Source organism: Oryzias melastigma, linkage group LG23 (assembly GCF_002922805.2).
Source record: "Oryzias melastigma strain HK-1 linkage group LG23, ASM292280v2, whole genome shotgun sequence".
Classification (NCBI taxonomy): domain Eukaryota; kingdom Metazoa; phylum Chordata; class Actinopteri; order Beloniformes; family Adrianichthyidae; genus Oryzias; species Oryzias melastigma.
The window spans coordinates 11997649-12021373 of NC_050534.1; the positions used below are offsets into that span (position 1 = coordinate 11997649).

The 23725-nt window shown below is 36.5% G+C and overlaps 1 protein-coding gene across 1 annotated transcript; it reads right to left on the reverse strand.

Moving 5' to 3' along the window:
• Window positions 1-661: 661 nt before the first annotated feature.
• adipor2 (adiponectin receptor 2) lies at window positions 662-22494 on the reverse strand. Its single transcript, XM_024290225.2, has 9 exons — window positions 22343-22494; window positions 10900-10957; window positions 10531-10810; window positions 3855-4022; window positions 3237-3408; window positions 2097-2283; window positions 1822-2009; window positions 1445-1638; window positions 662-1363 (listed from the first exon to the last, which is right to left on the reverse strand). Exons 3-9 carry the CDS (start codon window positions 10615-10617, stop codon window positions 1235-1237), a joined length of 1125 nt encoding a protein of 374 aa, XP_024145993.1. The 5' UTR covers window positions 10618-10810; window positions 10900-10957; window positions 22343-22494; the 3' UTR covers window positions 662-1234.
• Window positions 22495-23725: the final 1231 nt, after the last annotated feature.

Below are 23725 nucleotides of genomic sequence, written 5' to 3' on the forward strand. Positions count from 1 at the left end.
GTATAGAATTAGAAATCCTAAAAGACACTTAAATGTTTATTTTTTAGAAGAGAAAACCAGTTTTCACCTGATAAAAATCAACCTGTGTTATACAATAAACGATCAAAACAGAAAAAAGAAATTAAAGCTTGCAACACATTTGTAATCGCTGTGAAATTTTTAAAATACAACTCAATCAAAAAGAAAACAGATGAATCATCAGGTGTTTTGTTTCATTCGGGACTAAAATGTAATAGATTTAATAGCTGGGGCCTTTTCTATAAAAATATTTTAATCAAGCTTGATGTGTTTCATTAATCATTTAAAAAATAAACTTTTACTTGTGGAATAAAAATCTGATTTACCGCTACATACTGTGTGAGGGTTCTTGAAAATTCAAGACTTTGGTTAAGTACAGATTTTGAGATCAGTACTTGGACACAGGAATTAATATAAATAAAAAAAATCATTTAATAGTCTATGTTTAGCTTTTTATACCAGGAAGTGACTTTGAAAATAAACTATCAGCAGGTTTTAAAAGTTATCTTTGATAAGATTCCTCTCCCCTCTGGTCTTTCGCATGCAAGCAACAAAACATTGTTAGAAGCACCTCCAACCAACTGTAGAATAAAATATAATCCCTGTTCTCCTCTTTAATTATCAACCAAGATATTCATTAACATATTTTTTATTATTTTTCTTTAATATTTAATACAAATCTATAACCCAAAGTTTAGAAATCTGATCTTATGTACATGAAAAAGCTTTTTTTGTTTTAAAAGTGACTATTAACCTCTTTACTCTCTCCATGACAATCAAAAACATCCTTTTACCATTTTTCCATCAGAAAATGTCTTGGAAAACAGCATTCAGCGAAAAGAAAAAGAAAAAAAACAACCTCCCTCCAAAATGGTTTTCAAGCCTTCTTGAATCCTAGAGAAAAATCTCACCTCCAACCAAACAGAAGGAAAGAATCCCAAGATTTGCTTTAAAAAACGCACCGTCTCAGGTGGAAAGCCAAAGTAACTCAGCAAGAAGAGACTGAAACAGAGGAGAAAGAAAGAGATCAAACCTCCTGTCAGCCTGTTTTACTAGAGGGACTCATCCTCCTCGTTTTGCACTGCAGAACAACCCAGTGGTCTTTGGTAGAAAAAGGATCACGTGCGCATTTCTGTCCGTCTGTGTGATTCGGTTTGTACTATTTGAGCCAGTGCTTCCCTGTGAAAGTCGTTTCAGTTAACGAGGAGGGTCGCTGTTAAAGAGCGCCGTCGTCGGTGCAGCCTCCTCCGGCGGTGTAGCGAAACTCCTGAAGGTTGGAAACGCCGTGAAAGTGAACAAAAGCTCCGGCGACCACCAAGATGTGGAACAATTGATGGGAGTGGAACTGCAAATAGAAGGAAAAAAAATTTTTAGAGATAATGTTGCGTGAGGAGAGAAAAATGTGGAAAGGATGCCAAACGCTCACCCAGATGTCACATTTTCCGGGGAAGAATCTCTCAGGGATGCGGGCTGCGTACAGACAGGCGCCGGTGATGTAAAGCGTCGCCATGAGAAACAGCCAGCCCATCTGACCAATAGTTGTTGCTTTGATCAGACCTTCGCTGATGACAAAGTGCAGAGTAGGAACCACACCGCTCAGTCCCAGACCCACAAACACACCTGGGAACACAGAGAGCCGATCATTAAGTGGATTTGGGTCTTTATATTAAGCTCTTTTCAAGATTATTGTGTTTAAGTTCAACTGTTTCAAAAGTACATTTCCATTTTTGAACAATGCCTTGAACAATAACTATTTTTCCTGTTCACAATCAAGAATTCTAAGACTGAAACGTTGGCGTTTACCTGCTCGGACTCCTCGGTACTGTGGAGTGGCGAAGAAGTCACACTGGGAGACAAAGATGGCTGCCATTCCTAGTACGCAAACTACCATCAGGTAGATGTAGCAGGACTGAGGGGTGCAGTAGAACGAGTAGTACAACCAAGGGACAAAAGATCCCATGATTAAGAAGGCAATTCCACTGTAGTCCAACCTAAAAGATGAAAAAAACAATGTAAGATTAAAAATGAAATTTTAAATTTGAGACTCTATTTAAACCTTGAAGGTGTCGGCCTCTTACTTGGAGAAGACTTTGGACACGCCCTCGGAGTGGCAGTAGACTGTGTGGAAAAGCCAGGAGAAGGAAAGGCAGAGGATGGCTCCGAGGAAGAACACCCCGATTACTACCTTCTCCTGGACTGGAGCCACGAAAGACATGTTGGGCCGAAACATGTACATGAGGCCCAGACAGAAGAAAAACAAACAACCTGAAGGAGGGAGAAAGGCACAGCATGAATAATGGCACTAAGGGAAAACTACTGACAAAACTAAACCGTTTCTTTTTGTTTAAATGTTGTAAAATAGCAAGAAGATGTATAAGAAATTTACAAAAGTATAGTAGTTTCATAGAAACATAAAATGTTCCCGCGTTTATCATGGGAGTTATATTTTAAATTATTAACCTGTAAAGTCGGATTAAATATTTTAAGCCTCCTCGCTAAACATTTCATGCCCTTTTTTTCAGGCAAACACGAACATTTTCACACTTTTCTTTGTTAATTAAACTCTCAAAGGTCAAACCTTCACAGACGTACAAGTTCAGTTTAGAGAATAGCAAAAAAAAAAAAAAAGATTTGCTAGCGATCGAAGATTTGTGCAAATTTATCTGTACAGGTGACTTGACAAGGAGGAGACTGATCGATGAGGTCTCCAATCAGTCAGGATCTAAAACACAATGTAATGTTTGAGAAAAAAAAAGACAACAAAAATTGTACTGAAAAAATAAAAGGTGAACCTTGTGTGTCACCATTTATTTAATGTGCATTGCCATGCCTCACCACTAGATGGCAGCAGCCACAAAAAGCGTTTTATTCAACTCATCAGATGGAGGGAAAAACAGTTAAGGATTATTTAAAGATTGATAAAAATAAGAATATGTATATATAAAAACCCAATTCCACATAACTGACTGAAGAATGAAATTTCTAGACTAACGAACAATAAAGATCCAAAGCAGCTTTTTGCAAAGTTCTTACACAAAGCTACTTCAATGGATTTTGATTATCTAACAGGCCTGGTTAAATAAAAAGATTAACTAAAGAAAAATAACATATTAGTTTTTGTCAATAATGGCTTATTTTACTAGTTGTGACTTTCCTATGAAGTAGGAATAATAGGTTATGGTTTCATGGAGTTGTTACAGTAGCAGTGACAGTCATACCTAGCAGGTGTGTCCAGATGTTCCCCGTCTCCGTGTGGATTCTGAAGATGCTCTTGAAACAAGCGCGAAATGAAGGCATTGGCGGCCTGTGGCCGTGAAGCAGGAAGTCGTTGTCCTTAAGCCAGTCTGGGAGCACGTCGTGAGGAATGACGCGCCACCGCCCTTCCCACACCTATTTAGTTTCAAAGAAGACACACAAGAAGACCCCGGTGAGGACGAAACATGGTCTTTCGGACCTTAATGCAGGTTGTGTCTGCATGAGCAGGCAAGGAGAACAGGCTGGGACAATGGCGTCCGTGTCAAATAAACACTGTTGAGGTCAAACGACATAAATAAATGAAGACTGGCCACCTCCACAGAACAAAGCGTGCTGGGGTTAATTACAATATTGTACTGGCTTGAGCATTTCTGTAACTTGAACTCTGAACGTTTTATACTTTGGCTTAAACTCTGACGGGTTGTTTGTTTTAAAAGATGTTCTGTTAGAACGAAGTACAGTTTGAGGAGAAGTAGAACCTCCATCATACTTGTTTATTTCACCACCAGGCTTTACCAACTCAGAAGAATCACCCCTGAGAAGGGGCGGTCAATAAATTAATCCAAACTGTCGGGTCATACCTTGTGTACAAACTCCTCCATCTTCTCCATGGCGTGGTGAGCTTGCAGGAGAGGAGTCATTCCCATGAACCCTTCATCGCTGCCTCTCTCCTCCTCTTCTTCCTGCTCCTCTCCTTCTGTTTCTCTGCCACTCTCTTCATTCATCCTTTTCTCCTCCTGTGGAACAGCCTGAAAGAAATAGGAATTCATTAAAATCTTGATGTAGAAATAGAGTCGCAGAAAGTTTCAGACAGTTTTTGAGGAACAAAGCTGACTTTTTTTTCCTACAGTTCAGGACTCAGATGTCAGTACAACGGGGAAGTTATGAATCTAGAAGTTGCACCATGAAAAAATGTTCAACAAAATAGATCTGTTTAAATAAACACACTAACTCAGGCAGACTGCTGAAGTTATTTTAACGTGTAAAGAATACACACAAAGAGAAAGCCTGTGGGACACACATGCAAATTAAAGGGTATTTTTAAAACAAAAACAACTTCCTGTTTGCACAGATCCCTTTATTCGGGAAAGATGAAAGCTGATCGGAAAAGATGCAAGTGGAAGATATAAAAAAAAAATAGAAATAAATAAAAGGTGAGACTGAGAACAGTGCGTGACTAACCAGATTATATGCAATCATCAGCAAATGCACAAAAAAACAAGGTGTAGACTTAACTTTTGATTTGTCTACAGTTAATCTAAAAACATTTTAACATTAAAAATGTATTATAATATAATATTGAATAAACAACTGCATCTGACAAAAAAGATGCACATTAAACACATCTTCATGGTGATCCAGAACTGAAAATGTTAGCTTTGTTCGGCTTTCTTTTCCATATTTTTACGCTTTCTTGGATCTGGCAGTTTGCTGCATGTTTTGCCCCGAGCGTTTCACCACACATGAGGACTTTTTAATAACCAGCAGAGCCTGCTCCTCCTAAACAGCCTTTGAAAGCCAAAGACAAAAGGTGACAGCCAGCATCTTTTAGGAGTGTGTGAATACGGTGTTTCTTGGCTCTGGGATTTGTGAGCGACCGGCTTGACTGTCATGCATTTGAGCTTGCACAGATAAGACTGGGTCAGATGATCCATGGGGACATGATCAGACACACGCCAGACGAAAAAAAACCACACAAAAGCTGTCACTTCACACAACTCGTGCAGAACATCTGAACAGATGATTTTTGGTGGTTAAAGTAAGAAGGAAGTGGGCCAGGAAGCATGGTGATGATGACCATGTTACGAGAATGCCAAAGGCTCAACAGATAAATGACAATTAACTTCATCTCACAACTAGCAATACATTTTATTAATTATTTAGCAATATTTCTTCCTTTTTCTTTGACTATAGAGAAAAAATACAGAACAATCTGCACATAAATGACAAAGAAAAACTATGGGGGCCATATGCAGCCTGTTAAACTATTTATCTGGTCGGTCAAACTGGATTAAATGATTTTGTTTTCCCATATTCATGTTTTATTTTCCTGGTATTTCAGGTGCCTCCCCACAGATGGCCCACTACAAGTTATTCTGCATTCATGTGGTGTTTGAAGATTTGTTGTATTTACAATATTCAAGTGTGATTTCCAAGTCGGACGGTCATTATTCCGATTATTCCAACACCACATGAACGCAGCATTTCCCTGAGTTTGAGGGACATCAACCCACTGGTTAAAAATATCTCTAAAATGAGAACAAAAACCAGAATTTTGAAATAAAAACTCCAAAATGTTCTGTCTTAAAGTCATTTCAATCTAGATTAAGGTATGTTTTCATCCAGATCCAGTGTTTTTCCTTTTTTTTACGAGGTAAATCACCAAAACAAACCACGAATCTGCTCCTGGTCCGGGCCTTCTGTCAAATTTTAGAACCATGTGGCCCACGAGTGAGAAAGTTTACCCATCCCTAATCTAAAGATATAACAAAGTGATGAATCTTTGCTTTCTTTATTTTCTACTTTCAAAACTTAAAATTTTATAAAACTACAAGCTGTAAAAAGCATTTTTAGCTTACTCCACCGTCATTTCCTGATACGATAAACAAAGAGGAAGATACTGGTAGGTATAAATACTAGAAATGCCCGGTGTGAGTGGTACATACACAACCTTTGTGTGTTTGCTGTGAAGCTTCTGTTCAGCTGCACTAACCTCAATCTAGATTCTAAAAAGCACCGCTTTGACTTCCAGCAGCAGGTGATAGAAGCTTTAGATCATTGCTATCTTTAGGCCACGATAACCAGATCACATTACTACAAAAATAACATTCAGATTTTTAATCGGGCAAAGTTTCTGAGAATCTTCAGCGAGTCTTTAGTAAAAAAAAAAAGAAATCTACCAAACACGTGGCTCAACTTCAGCCGGCCAGTCTCCAACAAGTCATTAGAGTAAAGGCTGTGGAGTCAAATTTCGCTCTGTATGGAGGAGTGCACGTGTGTTCAGCCAAAATGATACCATCCAAGAGCTCATTATTTAACGCCGTCATATATGCAACTGCGGCCGGCCGAACGGCGGTCGGGTTAGCTGCTTATCGCTCCCGTACATGTGACGACTATAAATCATCACTGCTGTTTTCATGCTGCAGCAGAGCAGTATTTCACTTTTTCTCAGAACAAATATAATAAGAAACATCAGAGGGATTCCTCTTAAACACATGGTTGTAATCAAAAACCATGTTGATGTTTTTCTCCACGACTAACGGATTGGAACACGGCGTCTGTGAGTGGAGTTTTTAGAATGTTTTTTCCCCAGAAAGTGAATAAAACTCCGCCTATATTTCTGTCAAACTGAAAAATATCTGCAGTGTTTTTCTTATGAAAATGATGAGTGGTTATTCAAATAGACACTTTCTCAGCAATAGCTACTTCTCTTTTCACTGGTAATGTGTTGAGTGCCATAGCAGTTAAGAAAACTGAGTCATGGGAACTTCTAGAAAGACTGATTTAATCATCACTCAATTGAATAAATAATTACAGCAAAGCCAACTTCAGTTTATTTTGTCCTGGTTTAACATTTAACATTTAATAAAGTTGTTAAAAAATGTGTTTGAAGGTTTAAATGGATCCCACTCCTGCAGCAAAGCATGCTGGGTTTTATATATCTGATAGCCTCAGTGTGCACACGTGTGCCCATGACATCAGGGGACTTATCAGTAAACTGCAGGCATAAACAGCTTACAATTCTATAGTTGGGCAACCCTGTTTTTTGGCATATTTGTTTATTTAATGCTAAGTCACTTTTTATCGCATTCTTATCTCTCAAGTTTAAAGAAATATGCTAGCAGCCCTGTACTCTTCATTTTTTAGAGCAAATATTTGTCTTGATTTTGTTTTTGTTTTTGTTTTTTTTAGCTGTCTTTGAGGCCTAGCTGTGAAATTGGCCAAACTGGTTCTTGAAAGTCTGGTACAGAAATCCATATTTGTGAAAAAGACAAAAACAAGTCAAAGGTATATATTTGTTTTTACTTTAAAGTCACAATCTGATCACACCTTGAACTTTATGAAAAGTGTTCTCATTGTTTTTTTGATTATAATTATACTGTTTTTAGCGATAATCATACAATTTATATTATTTTCTAAGACATAGTTTCTGTAGGCCGGCAGGAGCTCATTAGAAGTTCCCATCCAAGTTGTGGGCGGTACCACTGGTGCAAACCAACACCGTCCCCTCTTCCCCTCACTATTGTGGAGTGCAGGAGGGACATTTTTTACATTACAAATACATCCTTTTTTAAACTGCTTTTTTCAGATTCACAGTGATTTTAATAAAGAAATACTCAGAAATGCTATTTTAAGCTTAATTTACTTTATATATGTCCTCCATCATCAGAAAAATGCCACATTTTCCTCAATAATGATGGATCACACACACAAGCTGTGTACTATGACATATCTGCTGGCTACTTCTCTTTAAAAAAAACCTGGAAAAAAGTGAAAAAGAGAAGCTGAAAAATGCTGTGCAAACGTCAAGTTAAAGAAGAGAGAAGGACAGAGGAATGTGGTCTTAGCCAATGGAGGCACAGATGAGACTCTATGGCCCAATGGCAGGAAGCACGGAAGGTCAAAGTGGCCAAAGAGCACGGCGCTCACACTTGTTCACCGTGACCTCTGCGTGGCACAGGGAGGTTCAACATGTGACTCACACGTGTTTGATTCTCCCCGGGGAACAATCGCAGTTTAGAAGAGACACAGCAGCTCTCACAGACACACAATGCTCTGACGGTCACACACTCTTCTCTGTTTTTGCCCATGACCATGAAGGAAGCATGAAAAATCAGCATTAGTGTGGCGCTAGAGTGGCACAAATCTTTATTTACCGTTTACACATGGAAGGCCTAAATCAATCTTTTTTAAAGCAACTTGAAAGTCTTTCTTTCAGCTTCTCTCTTAAGCTAAAGAATGTAAATAAATCTGTGGTTTTTACTATTTTTTAAAAAGTATTATTTTACTATCAGCTATTAGCACGACATAAAGAGTAGTCATAATGTTAAATCAACACAGGCTGAGAAAAGTTGATTAGTATTTAAAATCTATAACAGTCTTTTTACATTTTTGGCTGTGGACCCAGATGTAAAAAATACAAACTGAAAATAATTAAGATGAACATTTATAATTTATTTTTTTGATTTAATATTTTGTGGCTAAAAATAACAAATAGTGCAGGATTAAAAAAAACATAAATTAAATCATCACGTGCTTAAAAATGTATAATTTTTCAACAAAAATCGACTTTTTGCCAAAGCATATATTTATTTTTTCACCAGGCAATGAAAACAAGTATTTATGTTTTATTTCTTTCTTTCTATTTATGGTGAAATTTTTAGTTTAGATCAATTTTTCAATTGATTTTTAAAATAAAAACGTTCAAAACACATTTATATTTAACTAAAATATATTGAATCATACCGAGGAGTGAATTTGTGAACCAAAATTAGTAGATTAGTAGACATTTAGTAGATTGGTGACAGTAGCACTAAGAAAAACATAAACATGAAAAAAAAAATAGTTTAATAAAAGACCAGATCAACCTGTACCTGTTCCAGAGAACAATCAGATAACTTCTGTGGCTTCCTGTTTGCTTTTGTTTTTTTTTCTTTTTTTGTATTTTCTCACTTTATAGATGATAGAACTTCCTTTACTTTCTCCAACATAAATCCCTACTGGTACCTTTTATTTAAGTTCTGGCAAATCCAGCTAAACTTTGTGTACTCAAAGGAGACCCCCCCCCCTTTTTTTAAATAAAAACTGAATTAACTTAACATTGTAAAGTAAATTTTTGGTATATAATTAACAACTTTTAACTACTACTATTTCAGTCAAATCCCCCAGTTGAAAAAAAAGTGACTTGGGAAATTTCTTGGTTTTAAAAAGTTTAAAAACATGTACAACCCATATAAATCTGTATATTTTCTGTCTCTTAATGACCCACCGTAATGAAAACTGTATTTTTAACATGTTTTTGTGACATTTTTCTGTTGATGGATGACATATTTAAAGAAAATCTTAAAAAGTTTAAAATAACATTTTTGAGGTTTTTTATTTATTTGTTTTTGCTCAAATTGCTGTAAATCAGGAGCAGACAAAAATACATTTTGAAATAGATTGTTTAGGAATGTATAAAATACGCTGGGTAAGCCACAAGCTCCCAGCTTTACTCCAGTCTAATGAATCCACTTGTTGACGACTAGATACATCTATGTCTTCATTTTTCTCGTCATCTGCCACTCTGCAGAAACTAAGTTCAAGAAAATGACTCAAGTTTTTTTTAGTTTGGCTAAAAACAAAATCATAATTAACAGGCCACTGGTACCACTTAAAATAAATCAAACGAAGTGGGTCTTTAAGCCCACATGTAAACACTGAAAACCCTAAATGTTAAACAGACTGTGTGCAGCAGTGCCAAAACCAACGTTATAAACCACACTCACAAACAACATTTGAAGACGTGCACCAACAAACACAAAGGCTGTTAGGCTCCCGCCTGTGGGGTGTTCAGGTAGCCTGGAGTTCCTGATAAGGGCAGGAGGCCTTTAACATCTTCTCAGGTAGCCGTGTTGTGTTACAGCAGGTTAAAAAAAAATGCAAAACACAAATGCATGCAGCCATGACAGAAACACCCCTGGGTTTCAGCTCGTTTGCAAGTCTGCAGCTTCTTCCTGACTGACTTTCACATCTTCGACCGTATACATTAACAAAATCTAAAAAAAAAAAAAAAATCCCATAAGTGATGTCTCGGAGGAAGAGTGTCTGGCATGTTTATTTGATCAGTTCAATGGGCCACTTCACTTAGAGCATTACAAAGAGCCGTGAAAGTGCATTTTAGGAGGATGTATTTATAGACAAAACAGGCCTTTTCATTGTGAATCCTAATAGACTCCATAGCTGCATCACTTCAGACAGTTGCTGGGCTAATGGAAATGTATTTACTGTGGCACAGCATAAGTCTTTATCAAGGAAGAAAAGCATCTGACGAGAAGAAGTGGTGCGATTCAAGTTTTAAAACAGTGGGTATTTACAACACATGTTGAATAAAATTGTAGTTTTGGGGAATCTGATGATCAATCCACCAGACGAGTCCGTATCAGTTTCTGTCCTGACACCGACACCGTTTACATAATTAACACAATGATACGCGTCCCCGCTCGACTCTTTTACCGTGTGACCTAGTAAACAGACAGAACTGTGTCAGACACTCACCCCATTGTGAGCCGGGCACTCTGCAGTGCTGAGGTGACTGGTTGAAGAGCCTGAGGTGGGTGTCTCCTCCTTGTCCCGTGGACTCATGGGATGACTAGATGTGCAGTTTGTGGAGGTCTCAACGAGATTCGACGTTCGGTGTCGCAGCACGAACGTTGGGCCTTCGGCCCCGCTTGCCTCTCCTCCGTCCAGCTTGGATTGCCGGACTGCCCCACACAAAAAACCAAAAGCGGGTCAGCTTTTAGTGGGCGATTTGGGGGCGAAGCCGCAGAGACCAAACCTGGGTAAACCAAACAAACATTTATAATTAGGAGAAATTTAAATACATATAGTGAAATTGGGTTTTTTTTATTTTAATGAAGAACAAACCTGGATTTAAGGTTGTTGTCGGCTGGACGAACAGTTGACTCTTTAGGAGGGTGAGGGACTACAAAAAAGAAAATAAACATTAGTTTTCATTATGCATCTTTTAATCTAAATGTAATTAGATCTATAAGTCAATCCCACCAGGACAGAAAGTGGTACAATCCACGTAGGAAATATATTTTTTTGCTTCAAATCACAGCATAAATGAAATTCCAGCATTAAAACACATTCATTGTCAGACCAAACATATTTTTCAAAATATCCTCAGCATCTCTCTTTATGTAAAAGCAGTTGTGCAGAAACACAGCATTTAAAATTAGCCACAGATTTTTTTTGGTTAGTGCTCATATGTCACATCCAAAGTTGCAAAAAAAAAGAATTAAACAACAAATTTTGCATCTAATAACAGTCACAGCTAATTGGGATATGCCAACTTGCTGTCACGGTGAGTTGCTTAGCAACAAGGTGTCAAGAGGAGGAACAGATTCACACACTAAAGTTGATGTTTTCCCTGTTGAGAAGTTGTTTTTCTTACACAAAGACAGCTTGAAAACTGGGTTTTTGCAATGTGGAATATGAACAATAACATACATTTTGATTCATATCGAACAAACGCTAAAAGGTGAATTAGACCAGTTCTAATTATTAGCATTATTTATGGATCAAGTCGGAAAACTGTGAAGGTTTTGTTGACAAGAATGTGTTGGAATCTCACCAAACAGTAGCTACAGGTGTGTTTTAAACATGAAAACACTGGTGCAGAGCTCTTACTATATAATGCAGCTGCACAGTCAGATCAGTGTACAGTTACAGTCCTTATGCAGCCCTGTTCACCCTCAGGAAAACACATGCTGAGCTCCAGGAGGGCCAAGTCAATGTAAACAAGTTCATGAGGCAATCAGCCTTCATGTCATACCTTACAGGCATTCAGGAGGAGGAGAGGGTAAACATGCATATTTAGTAACAAAAGGCTGAATCTACAAAAGGAACCACTGAATAAAATACCAAGAAAAACATATAGAGGAAAGTCAAACTGAGCCAAGGTCAGAAAAAGTTTCAGATTAGATTAAACCGTTTATTCAGTGTGGTTAGAGGTGTATGTACAAAAATCTATTTAAATTAATAATTAATTTTTAAAAATTCACAAGGAAGATTATCTGACTAAACTACTGCCTATTTCTCTTTGATTGCCCACATGGACATTTATTGAATGTCCTCATAAGCTAGCTTCCAACCGGATATTTAGCCAAAATTTCAGCAAAAGAAAGTTCTCAGGATAATTATGTTTTTCATCGCTACTACAAAGAGTCGACCTTACAACTTGTAAAGCAGAAAATGTGTATTTTTTGTGGCCATGAATATTATGTTACTAGTGCTGGGTGATAGAAAAGTGTTGTTTTTATTTGTTTATTTTTAGTGCTGAACTTTTGAGAAAAAGTTTGTTTTCCTACTAAGAAATATGAAAATGTTTCTAAAAATTCAAATTTGTAACTATACAGTTACATGTTACTTGGAAAAATAAAGTCAGAGAAAGGTAAGTAATTGATAGAGTTGTACTTTTATTTATTAAATATTTGATTCATATGATTTTAACCTATTTTCTTTATCTTCTGGCTTGAGGTCGTGCTCAGCTGGAATCTGGAAGGTACCAGTCGTCCTAAACTGAAGTTCTTTGTGGAGGCTGGATTTTTAAGAGACACAGGCAAAGCCAATATAAAAAAATAGAATTATTAGATTAAAAACATATCAATTAACTAATAAAAAAGGCCAAATAAAAATTAAAATATATATTTTTTGCTTAGCTAGGTTAAGACATTTGAAAATAGCTTTTTGTAGAATCTTTGACACAAGTTAAAGACACAATTGTTCCAGCTCCTGTGAAGGAGCTCCACTGGATTGAGAACAAGCGTAAAGAAGAGCTCCAAGTATAGAGCTGACACGTGATGCTCATCAACAACAGGATGAAAGATGACTCATCGGGTGGTTTCTTGCGGGCAAACTATGATCACACATTCAAGCTATGCAAAATCCACTGAGTGTTGTGTCCAGGCCCTCCCTGTAATCTAGTTCTTTTAAATTACCAGCGTCTGCCTGACCCCAAGTAAATATTCCAATCTTTAAGACTTTAAATTAAGACATATTTTTGAAAATATACATTTATGTACTGCTGAATCACAGAGGTTAGACTAAAAATCTCACTGACCACTTCTGACAGCAATTCACATAAAATGCTCTGAAGCTGCGCATCAAAGTACATTTGGTGAATCTAATTTTGAAAATGAACATTTCATGCTTTTAACGTTATCACCAAGCCTGGATGTTACCTGCAGCTCTGCCACCAGCATTCCACTAAAACCGTGACCCTCATGTTAATACCTGCAGGTGGGACTTGAGAGGGTGATGGCATTTTTTAAATTAAACTTTAAATATCATGCTTCTTTTAATCCTAATTAATCTGAGTGATCAGATTAAAGTGTGTTTTTTTAAAGCAGTGGATTAAAAAAATGACATTTAGTTTTTTTATTTATAAAATGGTGGCAAAATATCTGAAGATCTCTAACTTTAATGATGCAGGAGCAGTAACGGTTATAAAAATACCTTTGGTAACCGAGTTTTTTTTAAATGAAGTCTAAGCTTTGGATAGCAGCTGCTGTTGTGAGACTTTTATTATCAAATGAAGAGATAAGAGGCGTCCCTCCCTGAAATGATTTACATTAGGACTCTGAACTCCATCCATCATCTTTTTCTAATCAGCTTAAAACTATGACTTCTTCAAAACGTAATCTTTAACTGTTAGGTTTATCAGAACATTTTGTACATCTTAACAACACTGTATCTTTTTTATACCTCTGAAATGCTGTCGACAGCAGACAGGAAATAACACACCCTCTTTAAACTATTGGAACTACTATTATGTAATTAACAAAATCAGAATCAGGGTTAGAGGGTTAGACTAACGCTACAGGAAAATAGGATGAACGTACTTTGATTTAAATTAATTTATAGCTCAAAAATAATAAGACAAATGAGTTGAAGGTTGTTGATTGGAAACCAAACACCTGTAGAGTCAGATGAATCATATTAATGGAGGTGTCAAAGAAATGTAAATATGATCTGTGAACTAAAGCATGAATGTTTTTGATAAATCTCTTTAAGAAAAAGAACTAGTTATTAACATCTGTGTAAAACAGAAGTGAAAAAACATGTGAAACTACCAACTGGTGGTTGATAAAAATAAACTACAGCTCACTGTGGAAGATTACTAAAGGTACTCACCAAATATTTTCTATTAAAAGGTAGCTGCAACTATAAATATTCAGTGTAAATGATGAAAAGACTGTTGGCCTGGCCTTTCCCTCCCTGTTGCTGAGACCCATCTGTTTACACTCTCTCCCACTAGCTTACAGCCCCTCAAACCTCCAAAATAACATTACAATAAAAATGGCAAGCAGTATTGGAGTTTTGAGCCAGATGCTAAACAAGGAAAACAATAATGTTCGTGGATCTATTCGTCTACAAGTGGAAGCTTGTGGCCTGCCCAGAATATATTAGCTCATTTTCCAACTTTATTGTCCTCTCTTGATTCACAATGAAATATTCAGAAATTCAATTTTGAGCTTACTTTTCTTTATACATGTCCTCCATAGTCAGAAACATGTTAAAAACACAATTTTCTTCAGAGTGGGTTTTTAAGCAACAGAAAGTTCCTCAGAGTCTATGTTTAAAGAGAGGAAGCTGACTAAAGCTGAGAGTTAAGGAAAGAAATGGGTGAAAGCATTACTTCTTTAAAGTAATAAACAAAACGTGTTAAATAAAAACAGAAACTAAATGGACTACTTTAAAGTGTGGTTTGGCTGTTAGGCTGTAAGGTATGCCTGAGAACTGCAACAATGCTTCGGTGTTGTCATTACACACTAAAATGTAGGTCACACTATTGGAGGGTAAACAGTGGTTTCTTTGCTCTCAGCAGGAATCAAATATAGGACAGAGGTCATGATGTCGAACATATGCGGTAAACTTCCTTGCAAGAGTCACTAATGCAGGCAAACTGGTTAATCCTTAAGCGGAAGATATAGGAGCCATCATGGATTTGAATATTTACCATATTTACCGTAAACAAGAAAACCAAGCTGATGGTATGTTTACGCACATAAACACTGACGTAATAAAACAGCATTTTACTTATTTTAAAAATACGTTAAAGACTGTACATACAGGTTTAAAAAGAGAATCTCAAAGAACGTGATCTTACGGTGTACTTTAACAAAGATTTGTGAATTTGCAAGTCTTGGCTGTTCAAGTTTTCTTTTTTACCCTCAAATTCTCAGAATTGGGCTGCAACCTTTTATTTTCTTCTACTTCAACTGTGACACACATTGAGTGTTTCAGCCAAAAAACAGAATGCAATATATTAGACAATATAAGTAGACAAGTTTAATCAAAGTTTTCAATTTTTCTGAAGCTAAAGTCTCACACGATGCAAGAACAACAATTAAGCAGCGGAACACTTCGATATAAAGTCAAAATCCATTTACATAATCGTTAATATCTTCGTTTCAGTCTTTTATTACAGTGGTACTATATGTAGATATTTATTAAAGTAAAGGTGTCTGCATGTAACAGCTGTTCTTCATTACGTCTCACTTTCTCCTGAACTCTTTTGCTTTCTTAGGGTCTATCAATTGAAATGTCTCCTTTCATTAGAGAAGCAGACAGACTACTAACACCGATGGGTTCTGGTCCACATCCAAAATGCATCGGTTTCCTTTGATTATGAAGGCGGACACATGCACAGAGGTGGGTTCTTCCATTTAAGATTATTTTTACTGCTAAAAGTTGAATCAGTGGCACTTTTCATTGGAAGTGGCCATTTAAGCGCCCGTCCTCTTGTGCTCTTAGAACATTACACTGAGCCTGGTTATTGTCGGGTCCTTCTGTCCACTACCTCCACTTACTTTAACAGTTTCTGAATAGGAGTACTTGTGAATAATGCAGATTTATCTCTTGAAACATTAGTTTTAACACGGATTGCTTACGGCCAGTCCTTCGATCCGTGCCAGAATCTTTCACTGTTCAAGATTTGTTTCATTAAACTTTTTTTCCCCCTGACCTTGCTGCTTACATAAATTTGTACCGACATCAATAACTTTTGAGTTTGCTCCAGTTGCTTAGTCCCTGCAAAATGTTGTTGGATTTGAAATAGTTTATTTGCAGTTCAGATCTCTGCTGAAAATCAGGGTTGACTTAGAGACAGTGGTAGATTCAAGGTACCATGGTTTTCTTGAAATTACATTTGACTCTTCTACTTATTACTGGATATTTTTGCCATTACATCCGTGATCAAACACTTCCCAAGGTCTTTCATGTAGTTGACAACCAGTACCGTGGACAGGTCTGGTGGACCAAGTGCTTTAACAGATTTGTTTTTTTATTTTGTGTTTTACTCTGGGTTTTACTATGAAGCACTTTGGGATTTTTATCTTGAAAGGTGCTGTATAAAATAAACCTTTGTATTAATCATTTTCTTCAGCCTTTTACCCAAGTGTTTTCTGAATCTTGCTTTGCCTCTTGAGCATCCTAGCTTGTTTCACAATTTCAGCATTCCTTCTAGTCTGATGGTCATTCAGATAAACAGCAGGTTTTTATCAGATTTTTCCTTTACTTCATCAGAGCTAGCTTGTGTTTTTGATTCTCAAACCTGATAAGAATCATTGGTTTATCTGTCTCCTTGTTCCTGAGAAGCAGTTGGCAGATATCAATGGTATTTAGATCCAGGAGAATCCCTTTAGATTTGAAAAATAATTCCACTTCGTTTTCAAGAGTCTAACCATCGCGCTTACCAGCGTCAGTAGAAATGCTAGCATATTTAGCGACGCTAGCTGTAACTACAGTTGACTTGCCTGGCGTTTCATTTATAATCCAGTGAGGATCACATTATTCATCCTGGCTTGTTGTTCCACATTGTTCTTATCGTTTCTCCAGAATGTCGACCCTGTTGTCTCGTTGTTTGTTCCGAGTTAGCTCGGCTTTCAGGTTTTCGAGTGCTTTTCTAATGTCATGTCGCTTGGTTTTTCTTTGGGGACATGGTCAACTCTCTTTTTTCAGCAGAATTGATACTTTTTTTAAGTAATTCTGCGATGAATCAAGATTTAAGTCACTTTAAGACACTGCACGTTGTTGGAGCTCTCTTGTAGACCCGGAACCGAAAGTCTCATCTAAAAACTTGAGTTCATCCATCAGGACATTCCGGACTCCTCTGCCTTTACTCTGTCACTTTAAATATTTTTGCTGGGCAGGGACCCAGCATTTGTTTTTATACACTCCGTCCTCGGCTGGCGGTGTATTTCACATCACTGGGCTTTATGCTGTGCTATGTGTTCCAGTGGGTTGGTGTGACCAAGCTTCCTTTCAAATGTGGGGCAGCTTCACAGCAGTTTAAACCTGCTGTTATAGACCACTGCTTTAATGGCTCACTGACCATGAGGCTACATTAGGACTGCTCCCTAAATGTAGCTAAACATACACCTCCATCAATTAATGCATACATGAAAGTAGGGGTGTGCCAAAATATCGATATTGCGATATATCGCGATATTTAGTCCTGCGATCGATTCTCGATGGGTTCTCACCAAGTATCGATATTATATTGTCATTTAAAGAGGCTGTTGCGCTGAGCGTGCGAGTCGCGCGCCGGAACTATTGCGCAGATGGACGCGCTCCGTCGGACTTTTAATAGCGATGCACGCGCTCATTCGGGAGAAGCACCGGTGAGATACAGGCTCTGTAGCGCGTGTGTGAAGCATGTCTACCTGTCAGCATTTATCATCCATCTGTAGGAGATCCAGCCGGTAAGAAGTGACTTTGTCTGAGCGCTAGAATGACAGCGATCACTTACTTCCTGTTTGCCGAGGGAACTGGGCACGTGCTGCGCAGTTCTGTGTGTGTGTGTACTTCAAGTAGCGTCGGAATTTTCGCTTTCATGCACTTCAATGTTTAACCTGCTGCTGTACGGTGCAACTTTGGTAAATTTATAATGTGACGTTTTCAAACAATGTAATTACTTGTTGCTAATGTTAATTTTAAAGTAATTCTTAAATAAAAAAGCAGGATTTGATGTATGAACTTAAATTTAAATGTAATTAAACTAAAGTACATGAATTCACTGTAAAATTAGGGAGGTTGCTAATTAATTGAAGCACTTAAAATTATATTTGCCATTATTATGTGTGTTTTAAGGTTTTTACCTATTGACTGCTGACTGACCAAATGGAAAATAAATAAAAATTGGAAAAATAATCTCAAGTAACAGTCTGAGTAAATCAGCCTTTATTTTTGGATGCTCAGCCCTTTTCAAGTGAGAGAAAAGTGCACGAAAAATTAGGTCAATTTTGAGAGAGGCTGTAAAACATTATATTCATCATCCTTTGGTGTGACGTTCTTTTGGAGGTAGATAGCTGTTGTCACTTGATTTATTTAATTTTTGTTCTGTTGTTTACAACAATTCTGCCCTAAATAGTGGCAATGCTGATCATGTTTACTATTGTTAACATTAAATTTGACTGATAATTCCAATTTGATGGTGGCAATGCTTGTCAAAGACATAGTCTTACTGATTTCAACAATGCTGCACAAAAGTGTCTATAATTTGTTGCACAAAATAAGAAAAGTTGTTTATTATGATTGTGTTTAAGCTAAAAAATATGAATGGGGATATATTTTCACAAAAAAAACACGTTCTTCTATATAATGCTAGTTATTAGAGAGGATTTTTACCAATTATCGCAGTATCGCGATATTATCGATATCGTGAACCATGTATCGCGTATCGTATCGTATCGTGAGGTACCCAGTGATTCCCAGCCCTACATGAAAGTACATGCCTTGTCCTTGGTCTCAACATAGCTATAACTGAGTGTAGTTAGTAAGAATAACTGCTGGTGCCTGCATGAACTTACTTGCAGCCCCACCCATGAGCTTCAATTATACATTTGAGACTGCTTCCCAGCTAGTTTGACTTGTTTTATCACCCCAGACGAACTCATAAAATCTATGGAGTAAAAATGTTCAAAGAGCAAATGAAAAAAATAAATAGTGTCCCCTGGTGCCCTGATACAACAGTGAATTTCTGATCGGGCAGCCAGGAGTCTTATGATGCAGAGCTAAACAAAGAGCACCACTGTAATATGAAGCGCACACACACACTACTTTTGTCCTTTACAATTCAAATACAGCAAAGCTACTAAGCATAACGTACATTTGACAGAAGTCGCAGTTGGTAAATCAAATAAATTCCATGTACATGAATAGCAATATTAATATTATCCATCTAAAGTGTTTTTAGAGACTGTAAAAATCCTATAATTTCTGTTACAGACTTTCCAAACAGACAGAAAAAAATAAGAAATGGCGTCCACTTTTCAAAGATGAAGTGGCATGAAGTTTAAAAAGAACAACCCTCAAGCTGGTCTTAACCTTTGATTTAGGGATCCCAGATGAGCTTTTCTTTACTTTAAGAGCTCTCAGAAGAACAGCGGATAAAGTCAATGTTGAAACATACGTGGAAAACATCCAAAACTAGACAACTCTTCTAGGAAAACAAATATTTCATCATATTTTACTTTACTGTAACTTTTCCATAGGGGTTTAGTGGGAGAAAGCCAAGCTTTTAACTAATTGCAATCTCACAGCTAAAAGTTGAAATAATTTGGGAACTGCATAACAACCTAAAATAAACAATTGTTTTTTTTTTTAATTAATTAGCTAATTAGCTAAGGGCCCAAGTTAAAGGATCTCTATTTTACCAAACAAAGATTATTAAAGTAAAAACTTGTGATTTCAAATCACCACCAGCTAAGTCTGAACTCTGTTAATAATTACAGTACAATCAAATAAAGCGGGTGTAAATATCTAATTAGAAAATCTAAAATAAAATAAAAAGTGTGGTTTCTGGACATAATGACATTAAATTACTTTAAACTATTTATAAAGAATTGTTTAAAAAATACTATGTATTTGGTTCTCGGCTACTTTCAAAACTAGGATATTAGGTTTTGGCTATAAAAAGTTCGCTTTTTAATTAAAGTTTTTGTAGTAGTAAATTATAATTATGGGAGAAACCAAAAGATCAAAACAAAAAATTCTAATTGCTTCTTTATTCTTAAAGAAAGCAGTGGGGCTACTTTCATAACGCTCTCAGCAACGTGCGTTAAAACGACCACTTTCAATGACAAGTCTATGTAAACGAGCTTAAACGCGGGCTTCAACATTATCTGTGTGGCTACAGAAGTTTCAACAACTTTTTTAGGGTTTCACGTACAAAATATGCTGCCTTTAATGCACCTTGAAAATTAAACCAGGTCTAACTTTGACTCGGTAGAGACATATGAATGGCGTTCCGTTTCACTCACGGAAGTGCCAACCGTTTGAGAATTAATCATGGAGGAAAAATTGAAACTATGTTTTGTGCCCAGCATGAATTAAATGACACAATTTTTTTTCATAAATAGGAATAAAGCTGTAAAAGAAACAGCCTAAAGATAGATTTGAAAATTGTACTGCTTTGACATTTAACGCCAAGCCTTTTCCAACTGTAGGTGGTACCCTACTATCAGAAAGCAACAATCCAATGTGAAGGCCATGGGCGTTCAAGAACGTAGGTCACATCCATGCATCAGATTGCCACAAGTGACCAAACGTATTAAACCAGTTATTCTTGCAAAGTATCATCCACACACATCTCCAATTACTGCGTCTTTTACTGCAATATACCCTTTGAGGTGTTAAGAGTATAAGATGATTAGCAATGGACAAGGTAATAAAACCATAAGCTTATTTGTCTGAAAGTATGCCAGTGTTGTGCCTGTTTATGCAACATTACTAAACAACTAATTTTTAATAAATAACTTCATTTTTTTTTGTTCCCTAAAGATTTTAAATAGGAAGTATAACTATTTTAAGAGTTTTTGCTAAAGTGAATTTTAGAACAATTAAAGAAACAGGGCAGCTACTTTCTTTTGGTGATTAATCAGCTTGCTATTGACACAAATAGTGTCATACTTTAGTAAGTTTCCCCTTTAACTTTCTTAATTTAGAATTCACAATGTATTGTACATTAAAACACAGATGTATGGTGTTAGAGTAAGAAATTATAGCAATAAGTCTTTACATTTTTCACTGGCAAAACTTACTCAAAGACACCCAGTATGACAACAAACTTTTAAACTGCAGGTTAGGGCTATAACTAAATTGTGAAATAAAAGAAAATAAAACAAAGAATGAATGATTAAGGTGGTGGCATTCTCATTTAAGGTTCATTTCATGTTGAGAAATTCCTGGAAATGTCTATTCATTCTAAAGGTTTAAGTTGAAAACATACAAACTGACAACTACCTGCCTCATCAAATATTCATGAGAGGCTTTGTAGCAACCCAGAGACTCAGGGGAGCACTAACATGGGACAGTGAGTTATACAGTACAGGACAAAAATGAAATGTTGGAACATAAAAGAAATAAAAAATGTCAACTAGAAGCAGCTCAATCTTTTTTTTAGATACAAGGTTAAAATCAGTGATTAGGCACAAAGAGAGACAGTAAAACTACGTCATATTTCTGGCTTAACTAGATATTTTTCTCTAAACAATTATAACAAAACGAAATGACCAAAAAAACAAATACTTTTACAATTTGTTTTAACTGTTTGGCCAATAGAGTACAGTCAAATAAATAAATAAATAAAGCAGTGAAGGTTAACAGGAGTTGTTTGCCCTACATTTCGCTTAGCCTTTACACATAAATACACCAGATAATTCATTTGAAGAGAAACAAGTCAAACAGGGTCTCCAAAAGTCAACACAACACTGGCAAACAGGACAAAGAAGCCCCAAACTCCAGCCACACTCCCCGTTTGTTGACAGCAATAAGTCGAGGAGTTTTAACTCGAGACAATCCTCTAAAATATTAGATTTATTTCCGTCGGCACACAAACATAAAAATAGTCATCTTTAGACGAAAACAAGAAGGATTCAGGAAGCTACTAACAGGCTCTGATTTGGTTTGTTTACACCGAGCTAGCGAGCTGGCTAGTCCGCTAACGAGAACTACCACCTCCGAAAGAATCCAGAAAAGTCTCCAACAAATTATTTGTTCATTTTGACATCTTCCGTAACCGTTACGTTTGTCTTCCATTAAACTAAATGTCACATTTAAAAGCGTAATAAGCATTGTAGAAGGGGAAAAGAACGCTTTACTTTTTTTTTCGTTGGCTAGCATATTATTCCCCTCTGTTGTTTTGACAGCTAGAATTAGCTGGATAGCAAAGCTGCTAGCTGGCAGGTTGCATTGATGGTGAGTAACATTACTCCAGTGAAGTGTAATATAACTACTCAAAACGAGAAAAAACAACAAAAATACAGTTTTACGAGATAAAAGTGTGAGTTGTAGTACTCACCTGGTCTCGGTGGGTGATGAGGAGTAAGTATTCTGGGCAGTGTGAGACAGTTGTCTGTGAGTTTTGAACACCGCTGCGTCCCTCTCTCCACTCCGAACGGTTACTGACCGTTTCTATGCTGGACCGACTCGACCCACGACGGAAGGAGGAGCTTAGCCAATGATGTCGCTCGCATGAGCTCCACTATCCAATCAGAAGCCCCGTTCAAAATATTCTGACCAATCACTGACAAGTAGGAAGTGAAAAAGGAAGTTTCATTTTCCGTGGAACACATTTGTAGTTTTATTAGGAAAAAAGTTACAACATGTAAAATAACCCGTGCGTACCGATGATCTTAATACATCTACTAACACTTTATTTGTTAAAAAATATGTATTTACATTAAAGGTTGAATATTCAGTAAGTTTTATATACTTATTTTTTTTAATTAAATAATTATAATTTATTATTGTAATTTGCTTCTGACTGCACCCAAAAATATTTCTACACTTTTAATCCGTTACTATTCACACATAGGACTATTAGTTTTTCTATATTCAATCTGTTGTATTATTCATTGCAACTCCCCTTAGCAAAATGTAGTATTTAACTGTTCTAAAAGTATACTTCGTCTAAGCTAATCGTTTAGCACATAAGATGACTTTATTGAAAATCTCCCCATACTTTACCTTATTTGCACTGTTACTGGTAAAAACATCTATATCGCCCTACATTTTACTTAGTGAAAAGCACTTTAAATTTATTTTACTAAGAATACTTGACTATAAGTACAAGTATACTTTAGACCATGTATGTGTACTGTAGGAAAGTGTACTAACTGAATACTTCCTCAGACTAAATTTGAAAATTTTAAGTTTACAATATACAGATAGTGCGTAAAACGTAAAGAATCAAGTATACTGCCTCCTTTTTACAATAGACTAAATATACTTATAGTACACTTACAGTATATGGCATACTTTTGCTAAGGGTACTCACTCAGTATTAGTAGTTGTTGTAGTAGTTGTTAAAACAATTTAAGTGTACCACTTGTGGTGGAAAAATTGTCAGATCTGATGGAATAAAGATAAGTTTGTCAAACGGTTTCAAGAATTTTTATTAAAAAGAGTAGATAAAGAGTACACTTTTACCAAGCATGGAGTAGTCTGCAGAGTTCTGCCTGTGATGAAGGATGTTCGCATTTTATAGTCATACAAACAACTTTAATCAGGAACTTAATATAGGAACATAAGTGCCATATCTAATATGGACAGGAGGTTCTAATGAAGTCAAAATGTTTATACGTCATGATAGAATGCCCTGGCAAGAAATAAACCAATTTTGTGACTTTTAACTGTGTGAAAGTCACTCACTAAATGTCATGGATAAAAACTAAGGAGGAAA

Excerpts from the sequence above, each read along its gene's own strand:
- adipor2 (XM_024290225.2), bottom strand. The coding sequence starts at position 10,617 with ATGAGTCCACGGGACAAGGAGGAGACACCCACCTCAGGCTCTTCAACC. Across the intron at positions 2,284-3,236 it reads CATCTGGACACACCTGCTAG|GTTGTTTGTTTTTCTTCTGT; the intron begins GTATGACTGTCA and ends TCCCTCCTTCAG. Across the intron at positions 2,010-2,096 it reads GTGTCCAAAGTCTTCTCCAA|GTTGGACTACAGTGGAATTG; the intron begins GTAAGAGGCCGA and ends TTCATCTTTTAG.